At 32.2% G+C, this 13,353-nt stretch overlaps 1 protein-coding gene across 1 annotated transcript in view; it reads left to right on the forward strand.

Annotated features, from left to right (window-relative positions):
* LOC145259906 (protein disulfide-isomerase A5-like) overlaps window positions 1-13,353 on the forward strand; it is a 119,227-nt gene that overhangs the window by 95,703 nt on the left and 10,171 nt on the right. The window contains exons 15-20 of the mRNA XM_080117836.1: window positions 1,028-1,167; window positions 1,290-1,360; window positions 1,893-2,021; window positions 4,346-4,538; window positions 6,256-6,323; window positions 11,683-11,764. Coding sequence (XP_079973962.1) covers window positions 1,028-1,167; window positions 1,290-1,360; window positions 1,893-2,021; window positions 4,346-4,538; window positions 6,256-6,323; window positions 11,683-11,764 — 683 coding nt within the window. The remainder of the gene's footprint in view (window positions 1-1,027; window positions 1,168-1,289; window positions 1,361-1,892; window positions 2,022-4,345; window positions 4,539-6,255; window positions 6,324-11,682; window positions 11,765-13,353) is intronic.

Here is a 13,353-nt window from a genome sequence, read left to right on the forward strand (position 1 = left end):
AGGATATTTCATTCTACAAGTAAATCCTGACCAAATATATTCAAAGCCCAAATAAAACCGTGACTCATACAAGGAATGGTGCATTTTCAAGTAATATTACCTCAACTAACAGTACTTAGCTGGATACTCCACCAGACCAGATGAATACTTGCTCTGGAATCCTGTAAGACTTATATCAAAAGAAAGATATACTATAATATAGTCAATTGGGGAGATGAAAATTAATATTCTTTGCTAATTCACGTTTGAAAGATAGAGGAGAATCTTGATCAATCACTTGAATATTTATGTATCTCCACGTGCAGATCGAGTGTTAGTATGTCCACGTGCAGATCGAGTGTTAGTATGTCCACGTGCAGATCGAGTGTTAGTATGTCCACGTGCAGATCGAGTGTTAGTATGTCCACGTGCAGATCGAGTGTTAGTATGTCCACGTGCAGATCGAGTGTTAGTATGTCCACGTGCAGATCGAGTGTTAGTATGTCCACGTGCAGATCGAGTGTTAGTATGTCCACGTGCAGATCGAGTGTTAGTATGTCCACGTGCAGATCGAGTGTTAGTATGTCCACGTGCAGATCGAGTGTTAGTATCTCCACGTGCAGATCGAGTGTTAGTATCTCCACGTGCAGATCGAGTGTTAGTATCTCCACGTGCAGATCGAGTGTTAGTATCTCCACGTGCAGATCGAGTGTTAGTATCTCCACGTGCAGATCGAGTGTTAGTATCTCCACGTGCAGATCGAGTGTTAGTATCTCCACGTGCAGATCGAGTGTTAGTATCTCCACGTGCAGATCGAGTGTTAGTATCTCCACGTGCAGATCAAGTGTTAGTATCTCCACGTGCAGATCAAGTGTTAGTCCCAGGAGGGAGCCTCTTTGATTTCTGTAAAATTCAATAGAAGTAAAATGAATTGAAAAATAATCATAGCTAAATTTATAAACATTCGTACACAAAAAATGCCATGAATAACTTTTGAATCGTCCTTTACCTCTCAAGTTGAACATTTTTTCATTGCTTTTATCTCCAGTCCCCAAGAACCTCCACCACCTCCTCCACCAGAACCAAATTGGGAAGATGTTGAAAGTGATGTTGTCCATTTAACAGCTGATACATTCAAAACTTTTCTCCGGAAAAAGAAACATGCTTTGATCATGTTCTATGCACCATGTAAGATTTTGCACTTTTTTTCATAATGTTTTTGTTTTGCTTTTTTGCTTGAAATCTCAATTTATTACGATAGATATGAATTTTTCTCTTCAAATTGTAATAATGAAATTTTCTCTGAATAGGGTGTGGCCACTGTAAGAAAGCGAAGCCAGAATTCCAAGCTGCTGCTGCACAGTTTAAAGAAGATACAAAGGTATGGATGAATATTAATTTACTTGTCCGACGTCAAGTGTCACAAAAAACATCATCGCAAACATCAATTAATGAGAAATGAATTATCTCCCTTTATAGTCACTCTTATCAGTTAAAAATCATTAAAACCATTTCCTCTCCAAAAATTTTCAAAACATAAAAAGAAAACATGGCTGTCTGTTTATGGTTTCAAATTGGCCATTTTATTTTATAATTTAAAAAAAAAAAAATAGTCATGTTGAGAAGAGACTGAGTTTTTTATTTGGTATTTTTTTTTTTTTTTGTACTACTTGCTCCAGCGTAGTATAAACACCTACAACCACCCCATGTTAAGAACGGCTTTCAGAATAAACACCCCCGAACCTCCTCTTGTTAACTTATAGTTGCTTTTTCCTCCCAGCTAGCAATCTCTATTGGCTGATTGCTATTTTCTTATGTATTAAACCTAGAATTAAATAATCCAAAGATTTGTATGATTTAAAACAAACCAACCAAGAAATGAAACTTTCTATTAAAAAATTTCATCTTTTTAGGTTGCATATTGCGCCATTGATTGCACTAAACATTCCCCAGTTTGCAATGCTAACGAAGTTAAAGGATACCCAACTTTGAAGTATTTCAACTACGGCAAGAACCCACAGGACTATATGGGAGGCAGATCGGTAAGTTTTCACTTTTATCAAGTTTTGTTTTTGTCTGTTATTGTTAAAAGCATTTTGTTCCATCTTGGTGGTACCAAAGTGCTTAATATTTGCCCTCTAGTCAGTGGAAAGAGATTGTTGGATTAGGTACTATATTTAGATGTAACTATATTGTTTCAATATTCAATATTTATTGTTTCTGGGTAAATCCATTATTCATTAAATAGGTGGATTGGCTTACCTTATAACAAATAATATTACTATTTTGCACAACATTCCCTTTTTGGTCCCCCTGACAAAAGGAGGGTGAACTTGTAAATTTATCCTTGTCTGCTCGTCCGTTCTTCTGTCCGCACTTTTCTCAATAACTACGCCTTAGAATTTTTTTGAAATTTTGCACAAACATTAAACATGATAGGAGTAAAAAAATAACGGAATGGATTTTCTGGGAAAACTTTGCCCCCCCCCCTCCTGCCTTTCGGGTTAAAATGGCTAATATTGACACTTATGCTTCTTAAAAACAAATTTATGCCTTAGATTTTTATAAAACTTTCTGGAAAGTTGTAACTTACTGATTTCTATATAATTTTGTTTGTCTATACTTTGCGATAACTCTTGGATGTGGCCCAGGGGCTCTTTAGGGCACATAAAAACACTCCATTTTTGGGACTATGTTACCATATTTGTCCATAATTTTCTGTGTATGTCTACTTAGAAGTTTTGCATGGTACTGAACTCAAATTTAAATATGCTAAAGCCTTGGGGACTTTTAGGGCTAAATGGGTGGGGGGGGGAGGGTGCAAATGATGGACTTAATCATTTCTATTTATGCATGATGCGGAACTCAAATTTACATATGTTAAGGTGTAGAACTGCACCGTTTATTCATTTTCACCAGGATTTGATGTCCCCTGGGGACTTTTGGGGCTAAATGGGAGGTGGGGGATGCTGAACTTAGTCATTTTTTTTATGCCTTGTTCACTGCACTCACGGGGGATCATGCATGCTTCACTTGTGTAGTATTAAATCTTTTTATTTTTTCCTTTCTTTATTATCTCTAACTTTTAATAAACAGAGAGTGAAAGATCTATATATCTATAAAAGTGAACGTGTCTTTTTCTGTCTGTCTGTACATTTTCCTTCGCATAACTCTGTCAATTTTCAGTCTACAGACTCAAAATTTGATATACAAAGTACTGAGATTTGGGAAAATCTATGTGATCGGTTTTTGGTCAGAAATTTGGCTGTTAAGGTGTCAAAGTTCAACGATTTGACCTTTGAGAACTCTACCAAACTCCTCCAACAATTTTTGGTCTAAACACTTGAAATTTTAGATATAGGTTCCTTGGACATGGATCTAACTTAATAACTTGATTTGAGCCCAAAACAATAGATGTTAAGGGGTCATAATAGGGGTCAAAATAAAAAAATTGACCGTTTTTTTGTTTGGCTCAGCATACACTTCCAAACACCCGAGCAGCACCAGACACCCATGCTAGTATTGTATAAAACAAGAACGGGTAGTTAAACAACATGAAATGAGAGAGGGTGAGAATGATAAATAGATACTAAAAAATAAGTCACAATTTTTTTGTTCATAACACGAAACAATATATACTGTATTTTACATAATAGACAAATTTTTAAGTAACTTTTGCTTATGAGGCTATACTGGTCAATTGAATAGGGGAAAATTGCACCTTACCTTACTTTATCTATAAGAAGATAAAAAATTTAATGAATATTTTGCAAAATCTAACTACTACCTTCTTATGTTTGCACATGTTAGTGTTTTGTGTGTGTATATTTGTGTATAGAGGGTTAAAGTTTTATATCCTTCCTTTCTAAATAATGAAAATGTTCTAGTATTAGTCACAATTGAGAATTGCATTTCAAATTAAAACACTTTGATGTCCTTACGAATCATGCTGAAATAAGTATCTTCATCAAAAATTTGAAAATTATGATAAATAGATCACTTAGAACTTTTTATTAAAAATAAACATTGATTTTATTGTATTTTCTTGATCCACCATTGAAAACAGCAGATGTACCGGAAGTTCATGTGAAGCAGGGGAGATAAGTCAGTCTTTCATGTAAGCAAGTAAAAATGAACAACATAATATGGTAAAACTGCAATTCATGATAAAATTGTTTTTTACTTGCAATTAATATCCTATTTGATCATTTTTAACATTTTTTGATAAGGATACTTATTTCAGCATGACATCTAAGTACATCAAAATGTTTTTACGTGAAATGTGAATTTCAGTTGTGACTAATAATAAAGGCCCCTCCCCACCATAAAAAAAAATATATATATTTTTTTTATTTATTTTCTACAGGCTCAGGATTTTGTCAATTTTATGGCATCCCTGGCAGGAACACCTAAAGCCCCTGAGAAAATTACATCACCCCAAGAGGAATATTTCCAGAAGATTCTTGGTTATGTAAATAAAGACATCCACTACTTGTCTTTGTCTGATTTTGATTCGTTCATTAAACAGCATACATCGACGCTCGTCATGTTTTATAACCGTCAGTACCAATTTTTCTTTTACTTTTTTTCCTTCTATTATTATTTGTAGTTATGAATTACAGATATATATCAGCCTTCCCTAAAAGTATTGGCTTGACAAACAAACAAATGAAATCGCTTTCTGTCTCCAAATTTTTGAGATGAGGATTGATCATTCGTATTATTTGGATTCTTTAGACTACTACTCTTATCTTGAGTGTTATTTTAACATTTTGGTCGATGTAACCTCCGACCTTCTTCAGGTGTATCTTGTACAACTCTCGGGAATCTTTCTGTCAGACTCTAGAATCTGCACAGAATTTCGAATAGACCACAAGGATCTGTGGTGTAGTGGATAAATTACTTGATATAATTTGATTGTAAGTTACACTTTTCTGGAGGTTGAAGGTTCAATCCTCAGTGTGGACAATACTGAAAATGCAGTTGCAGATTATTTGGAATTTCTACTCAGTGCTGGCTGACGGAACAAAACCATTCTACCCTGTGGATTAAATAAAGGGTTTCATTTGAATTTCAGTGCAGATTCCAGAGTTCGACTAAATACACCTGAAGACGGTTGGAGGTTACATGAATCATGATGTTGTGAAAATGACACTCAAAATGAGAACAGTAGTCTGGGGAATCCAAATAATACAAAATCATCTTATATAAATTTACTAAAATCATAATATCTTGTTGTAATATAACTTCTCAGTTTGTTAGGCTCAAGATCAGATTATTTACCATTTCTCACTTGAAGCTTCACTACCTTTGAACATGTTAACTTAATTTCTAGTGGATATTTCTTTCTATGTAATCTAATTGTGACGTGGATATTTCCATTTATTTTTAATACTAATGCATTCACCTACTACAAATAGGTAGTAAGTTGCTGGGGTGGGTAATGCATAATATTCTATTTTGATCGTTTTGGGAATGTGGAGTTCTAGCATTAATATGATAAAGAATAGCACTTAAAGCATATTGACAGATGTAAAGAGGTCATAGGAAAGAGGACTACGTCGATGGTTAAATACGATTTCTATTTTTTCTTTTATTGAGCAGAGATGTGCATTCTCCACTTCTAAAAATCCACAAAAATTTTCACTGTAATTGATAAAACCTTTCATGGTTATGAGTTTTTCTCTTTTCCTTTTTCTTTTTTCCTTTTTCTTTTCCATTTTTCTTGTTGCTTTTTTCTTGTCGTTTTCCTTTTTTCTTTTCATCTTTCCTTTTTCTTTTCGCTTCCCCCTTCCTCTCTCTTTGCCTCTTGTTTACTCTCTTGCTTCTTCTTTTCTATCACCTATGGCAGTTCTTTTTGAAAACTGAGAAACCTGTCATGAAGACTAAGAGTTCAAACGATTCATGAAAGGGGTAGGGGAGTTAGATGCATTTTGTTTTATCAAAGAATGACTTCCTGTTTCCTACATGCTTATTTTTTATTTACTTTTTTTATTTTGACTTAGTTAAATATGACCATAATTGTTTGGCAAAAAATGTTTTTTTCTTTGCTATCGCCATACACAATTGGAAAATAGATCTTGCTTTCAGGATTTTTTTGCCAGTGGCTACTCACATTCTTTGATGGAGTCATGGATCTAAAAACATGACAACATAACTTGCATTCTAATAAGAAATAGAAAATTTTAATTTCACATTTTATAACAGCATTTTTTTTTTTTTTTTTTAAAGATCAAATTTCCTTTAGATATTAATAATTTTTGCTTTACTTTATAGCCATTAATTTGGATGAAGATCAAGCCAAGGAATTCTTCATTGCTGCTTCCAGACTCAAAGAAGAAAGGGTAAAGTGGAATCTATTTTTTTTTTTTTTTAATGACTGGCAGAAAGAAACAAAACTCACCAAAATCACAATTTTTCTCTTGGCCTGGTCTTGAAAATGTATCTGTTCTATCCTCCAAATTTTTTTTTTTTTTTTTTTCTTTTATTACATTTTCACCCCAAACAAGGCACATTGCCACTTTAATGTAGGGGGCTACTATCAGGGGAAATATCTACTGGGGTACTATGTAGGGATTAGGGCAGCGAGATGTTGGTTAACGTTGCACTTGAACTTATGCATGTCAGTACAGTTGGGGAAGCAGTGACCTGGGATGGAATTCCAAAGTCTAGCAGTTCTGGGGAAGAAACTACTGGAGTAGAAAGATCTTTTACATCTAGGGATCTCTACAGTGTGGGGGTGGGATTTTGTAGCTTGTCGGGTCTGTCGAGGGTGTTCACGTCGTGGGGGCACAAGTGCTTGCAGTTCTTCAGAGCATTCACCATTATAATACTTGTAGAACAGGCAGAGGGATGCAACGTTTTGACGATGGGACAGAGGCTGAAGTTTAGATGCCAGTTTAGGGCCTATCAGATTTGCGACTCTCTTTTGAACCCTGTCAAGGAGCGAGAGACTAGTAGCCGATGCACCGGCCCAAATATGACAGCAATACTCCATACATGGGCGAATAGTGGCCTTATAGAGGTACAGGATACTTTCGGGTGTTAGAAGTTTTCTAGCACGGTAGAGAGAGCCCACCTTCCTCGCAGCGGCCCTGGCAATGCCCTCGATGTAATTGTTCCAACTCATGTTTCCTGTGAACGTTAGGCCAAGGAGCTTGAAAGACGTACTCTCAGATAAAGAGTTGTTGGCCATTGCTATAGGTGGTAGAGAAGGTTTCTTGTAATTATTGAATGAAACCAGTTTTGTCTTGGTGGCATTGAACGTTACCATCCATTTTTGTCCCCATTCCACTACTGATTGGAGGTCATCCTCTAGTGTTTCTGCCATTACTTTAGATATTGTCCTGAGCAATTTTTATTTTTGTCCCATTTTTATTTTTGAATGTTCCTTTTTGTGAAGCTGTATATTCCTAACACATAAAAAAAAAATAAGCTTGTGTCTAACTTTGCCCTCATCGGGAGGCAAGTAAGAATGTCACCTTTAGAATGTTACAATCATTTCTGCATTCCAACCATATTTGGTACAAATAAATTTCAGTCTATGTCCAACTTGTCCACCAAGTTTCAGTCATGAGTGACCAACAGTTTTGTTTTATCACAAATTATATGGGAGAGAGGTACTTTAGTGATAATATCAGTAGATGTGATATATTACACTCACTGAACCTTGCCCCCCCCCCTCCTTCCAGATTTTTTTCTGTGGGGTAATCTCAAAGACAATATCACCAATTATTCCTGAATTGAAAATGGCTATCACAGCCCAAGTAAGGACAGTGCAATTTGAGGAGTATTAAGTTATTGACAATTTTTCAAACGGTATCTAGATGTGCTTATTGTTGAACTAGCCTGGGTGCTTGGCGTTGCCTGGGTGTTTGGAGGTGTAAAAAAAAGAAGAAAAAAACGTTGTAGTAGACAGGTAGGCTCGAACCCGTGACATGAAGGCAGAAAAGAAAGTGAAGGAAAATCTAACGTCTTACCACTACGCCATGACACGACCGGAAGTGTAAAGCATTCAAATTAAACATAGTCAATTAGAAAGGTGACTTGCAGAAATGGTGTTGCTTTTAATCCTCCTATGAACGTCGTTTTAAATATGGGAGAAAAGCAGCTCCCTTAAAAAAAGGAGGCACTCTGGCAGTATCCAAATAAATAGTAATTGTTTCAGTATGAAAGGGTTTCCCTACATTAATCAAGGACCAATTACAGAACAGATACTACCCGGGTAAAGGCCAGGAGTTTGCGTTTGATTAGTTTTTCTTTATTTATACAAAAAAGACAAACAGCTGACACGATGGCATGGAGGGAATTTTTGAAAACTCGATCAAAAAAGAGATAGAGACGATGATCGTTTGCAAATCTGAGATATTATGATTTAGGAAGTATAAGAAAATTTCTCCTGGAATCTAACCAACGCAAAAAGCCTCATTTTGCCTTTTATATTTTAGACTAGTGATGGTGCCTGGTGTTGCCTGGGTGTTCGTAGGTGTGTGAAAAAAAAGTGTTAGTAGGCAGGCAAGCAGGTTCGAACCCGTGACGTGAAGGTGGAAAAGAAAGTGAAAAAAAAACTGAGAGTTTAGCGCTGCGCCATGATGCAAGCGGAAGTGTAAAGTATTCAAATTTAGCAATGAAAATCGCTCAAATTATCTGCGTGTCAGTTATATTTTGTACATACAGTGAAATATAAGAAAGGAAAAAAACATGAATCAGTATATAGAAAAATGAAAAATATTTTTTTGGTTCTTGTCCATTTGTATTGAAAATAATGTTTTCATGAAATGTACATATGAATAAAACCTTTCTAATGAATCACAAACTAATGAGGAGAGGAGAAAGTCAAAGTTGGGTTTACATTCGTCAACTTTGTAACTATTATTTTCTCTATGCCTTTTATCAATTGTCCTTACAAGTATAAAAAAAAAAAATAAATAAATAATAAAGCATACTTAAAACAAAACTATGCATGAAAACATGAAAAAAGCAGATTAAGATGTGTACGAGAATGTCACAGATTTTGCCGGGATGAAACAGGAACACTGGAAAAACAAATGCTGTCACTTTGAAGTTCTGCAAATATATTGTTACTTTTTCCTTTATTTTCGGCAGTTTTGTGCTCACTAACTTGTGTGACAAAATATCTAAAGAAGGAGGGGAGTGATAAGTGGTATGATTTCATCTGAACCGTATAAAATATGACAGTTTTGTAAATAACAAACACTTGCTTTTTTTTTTTTTTTTTGGAAGCAAAGGCAAATGACACTGACATGAATAGGTTAGCAAAAATAATCTGGAGCAAAATACTAGATCCGATATCTGGATAATGTTTTTGTTCTTATTTTTTAAGTGGAGGTGGTATTTGATCAACACTGCTGAAGAGCCATGTTTTAATATACTATTTTGTTTTTAAATTCCCAGAACAGTTTTTCATGGTAAACAACTGATGATCCTTAAAATAATATTAGGACTAGCATGAATTCTTCAAAGCAAACTAATACAGTGATTGCAAGAGATTAATTTACTTATAAGCAAAATAGTTTTCCGATCAAGGATATAGGCTTGTAAATGTTTTTTGTTATATAGTTTGTAAAACTTTAAAAGTAAGACTCACATGAGAATGTACATGTGTGAGGATAATTCTCAACCTATATACTCAACAATTTGTAATCTACAGACTTGAAATTTGGTATATAGGGTATTCAGACATGTGGAAAAATTTTTTAATCGATTTTCATCCGGAAAAAAAAAGAGCTGCTAAGGGGTCAAAATTGGTACTTGGGGCAGGGTCATCAGATTTTTATGTTTGTCAACTGTTTCACACACATGTGCGAATTGTTCACATGACAGCTTCCTTATGTTAAGAATAAGTAGCTTTGAAAAACGTTTTAAAGATCATAGCAAGCTGGCCTTATGGTTATCATATTTAACTGTCTAGGTTTTAGTTTCAATCTCAGTTCGAGTATTTTTTATTTTTTTTATTTACTAGAAGTGAACTGTTTAGAAAAAAAACAATCCTCGTATGCACATGTCTCAGTTTCTACATGAATTAAAATATAATATTTATGCATATTTTATGACCAGGCAACACCAGGCGACCTGCTAGTATATATATAAATGCACATTGTTCTTTATTATCGAATAGAGAATAAACTGTTTGCCTGCCAACATGTTTCCAATCTGGTTATGCCATAAAAACAACTTTTAAAAAAGAAAAAAAATGAGATCAATAAAAATTAGCAAACACTTTTCAAACACAAATAAATTTGTCTGATAATGTTGAGTAGATTCTTTCAAATGTTTTATTTTACAATTTTTATATTATTGATATTTTACATCTAATGCAGATTTTTTTTATATTATTGATATTTTACATCTAATGCAGATTTTTTTTATATTATTGATATTTTACATCTAATGCAGATTTTTTTTATATTATTGATATTTTACATCTAATGCAGATTTTTTTTATATTATTGATATTTTACATCTAATGCAGATTTTTTTTATATTATTGATATTTTACATTTAATGCAGATTTTTTTTATATTATTGATATTTTACATCTAATGCAGATTTTTTTTATATTATTGATATTTTACATCTAATGCAGATTTTTTTTATATTATTGATATTTTACATCTAATGCAGATTTTTTTTATATTATTGATATTTTACATCTAATGCAGATTTTTTTTATATTATTGATATTTTACATCTAATGCAGATTTTTTTTTATATTATTGATATTTTACATCTAATGCAGATTTTTTTTATATTATTGATATTTTACATCTAATGCAGATTTTTTTTATATTATTGATATTTTACATCTAATGCAGATTTTTTTTATATTATTGATATTTTACATCTAATGCAGATTTTTTTTATATTATTGATATTTTACATCTAATGCAGATTTTTTTTATATTATTGATATTTTACATCTAATGCAGATTTTTTTTATATTATTGATATTTTACATCTAATGCAGATTTTTTTTATATTATTGATATTTTACATCTAATGCAGATTTTTTTTATATTATTGATATTTTACATCTAATGCAGATTTTTTTTATATTATTGATATTTTACATCTAATGCAGATTTTTTTTATATTATTGATATTTTACATCTAATGCAGATATTTTTTATATTATTGATATTTTACATCTAATGCAGATTTTTTTTATATTATTGATATTTTACATCTAATGCAGATTTTTTTTATATTATTGATATTTTACATCTAATGCAGATTTTTTTTATATTATTGATATTTTACATCTAATGCAGATTTTTTTTATATTATTGATATTTTACATCTAATGCAGATTTTTTTTATATTATTGATATTTTACATCTAATGCAGATTTTCAAATATTATTGATATTTTACATCTAATGCAGATTTTTTTTATATTATTGATATTTTACATCTAATGCAGATTTTTTTTATATTATTGATATTTTACATCTAATGCAGATTTTTTTTATATTATTGATATTTTACATCTAATGCAGATTTTTTTTATATTATTGATATTTTACATCTAATGCAGATTTTTTTTATATTATTGATATTTTACATCTAATGCAGATTTTTTTTATATTATTGATATTTTACATCTAATGCAGATTTTTTTATATTATTGATATTTTACATCTAATGCAGATTTTCAAATATTAATCATTTTGCATTATTTTAGATGCCGGGTTCATTTGCTGTTGTTGATGGGGCGGTTGATACAAGACTCGTTTCAGAGTATGGTGTCGTCAGCTTTGCAACATGTGAGTATACTAACATTACTGCTTTTTTTACGTTTCTTTTTTAATCTTTATAATTTAACGGTAAAATTAAAATTAAAATAAAACCAAAAACTAAGTTCAAATTATTTGACCTTGCGGAGGATGCTTGAAGCATTGTATGTAGTGTATATAGAGTTGTGTTTGAAGGCAATATCAATGCAGTCTTCTAGAAAGACACTGTTGGGTAGGAGACAAGATGAAATGTTGAAAGATTTCAATTGTAAATTATTTACCAACATCCGTTGAATCAAGATCATATCATGGTGTTGTTCTTTGAATTTTTGAGATATACTCCATCTTCAGAAAGGAAAAAAAAAATTAAAATATGTACAATCACTCAGTGTAGGCATGTTGTGTCTGGAGCTGGGAGTAGTAGGACAGCAATAGAATAGATCCATAGAGGCTCTTAAATATTGCTTGTTCTTGAAAATTGGGTAAAATTTTACCCTTTGTCTTGATGTTATCAATAGAAAAATTAAAATTAGATTAGCTTGTTCTGTGCGTGATTACATACCAACACCGTAGAAATATCTGCAGAATAAAAAAATCATATTCTCTTACTAATAACGATTTGTTTGATGCTTAAACGACACTATTATATTACTTGTACTATCGTTTAATGTTTATTATACTGTTTGAAACTAATGAACTATTTTTCAATACTCAATTCAGTGAGGTAGTGTAGTATCTGTTCTGCTATGATACCATCTTCCCTGTAATTACCTCCTCCTTTGAAGGCAATGTATAGTATCTGTTTGGCATGATACCATTCTCACAGGTATTACTTCCTTTTGGGGTGGGGGTAATGTATCTGTTCAGGGGGTCATGATATTATTCGTACTGGAATTACCTTCTCCTTTTGATGGAATTACCTTCTCCTTTTGAAAGAAGGGTTAGTAATATAATAACAAAAATATTCGACCAGAGGCCACATATCTTTCTTAGTAGTAATAATATTAATGATAATAAAATATTTTGAACTTTACAGTGGGGTTTCACTTCATATAAATTTATTATAAAATAATTATAGGATGACAAATAATCATTTTATTGTATTTCCAAAATGGTTGTCATTTTTAATGCAAAAATGTTGTTACTCATTCTGTCCTTTGTAATGTAGTTAAGAAAATATTTTTTTAATCAAAAAAAATTTATATATTTCTTGGATGTTGACATGTATTGAAAAAATTGAATCTGGTTTTTATTTGTCCATTTACAGCATAGGGCAAAAGGGTAAAATTTAGTTGGAAATTAAAGATTTTAATGTTGCCTTTTTGATCACTACAGAGTCTCTTTCTGCTCAATTACTTAATGATCTGCTGAATAGTTGTATCAACAACCTTGTTCTGTCAAAGATGATATCTTCTCATCTTTTTATTTTACTTTTGATTTGCATCGTTTCTTTTTTTATTATAATCTATGAAAATATGGTGTAATGATTTTATTTCTGACTTTAGGACCAAGTGGAGATTTAGTACACCCATTATATTGGCAGCTAAAAGAAATATGTCTTAAAAATAATTAGCTTAATATACCCAAAAATAAAAATATAGCTTTGGATATGTAGTTAT

Source organism: Euprymna scolopes, chromosome 35 (genome assembly GCF_053919585.1).
Source record: "Euprymna scolopes isolate OS-2025 chromosome 35, ASM5391958v1, whole genome shotgun sequence".
Taxonomy (NCBI): domain Eukaryota; kingdom Metazoa; phylum Mollusca; class Cephalopoda; order Sepiida; family Sepiolidae; genus Euprymna; species Euprymna scolopes.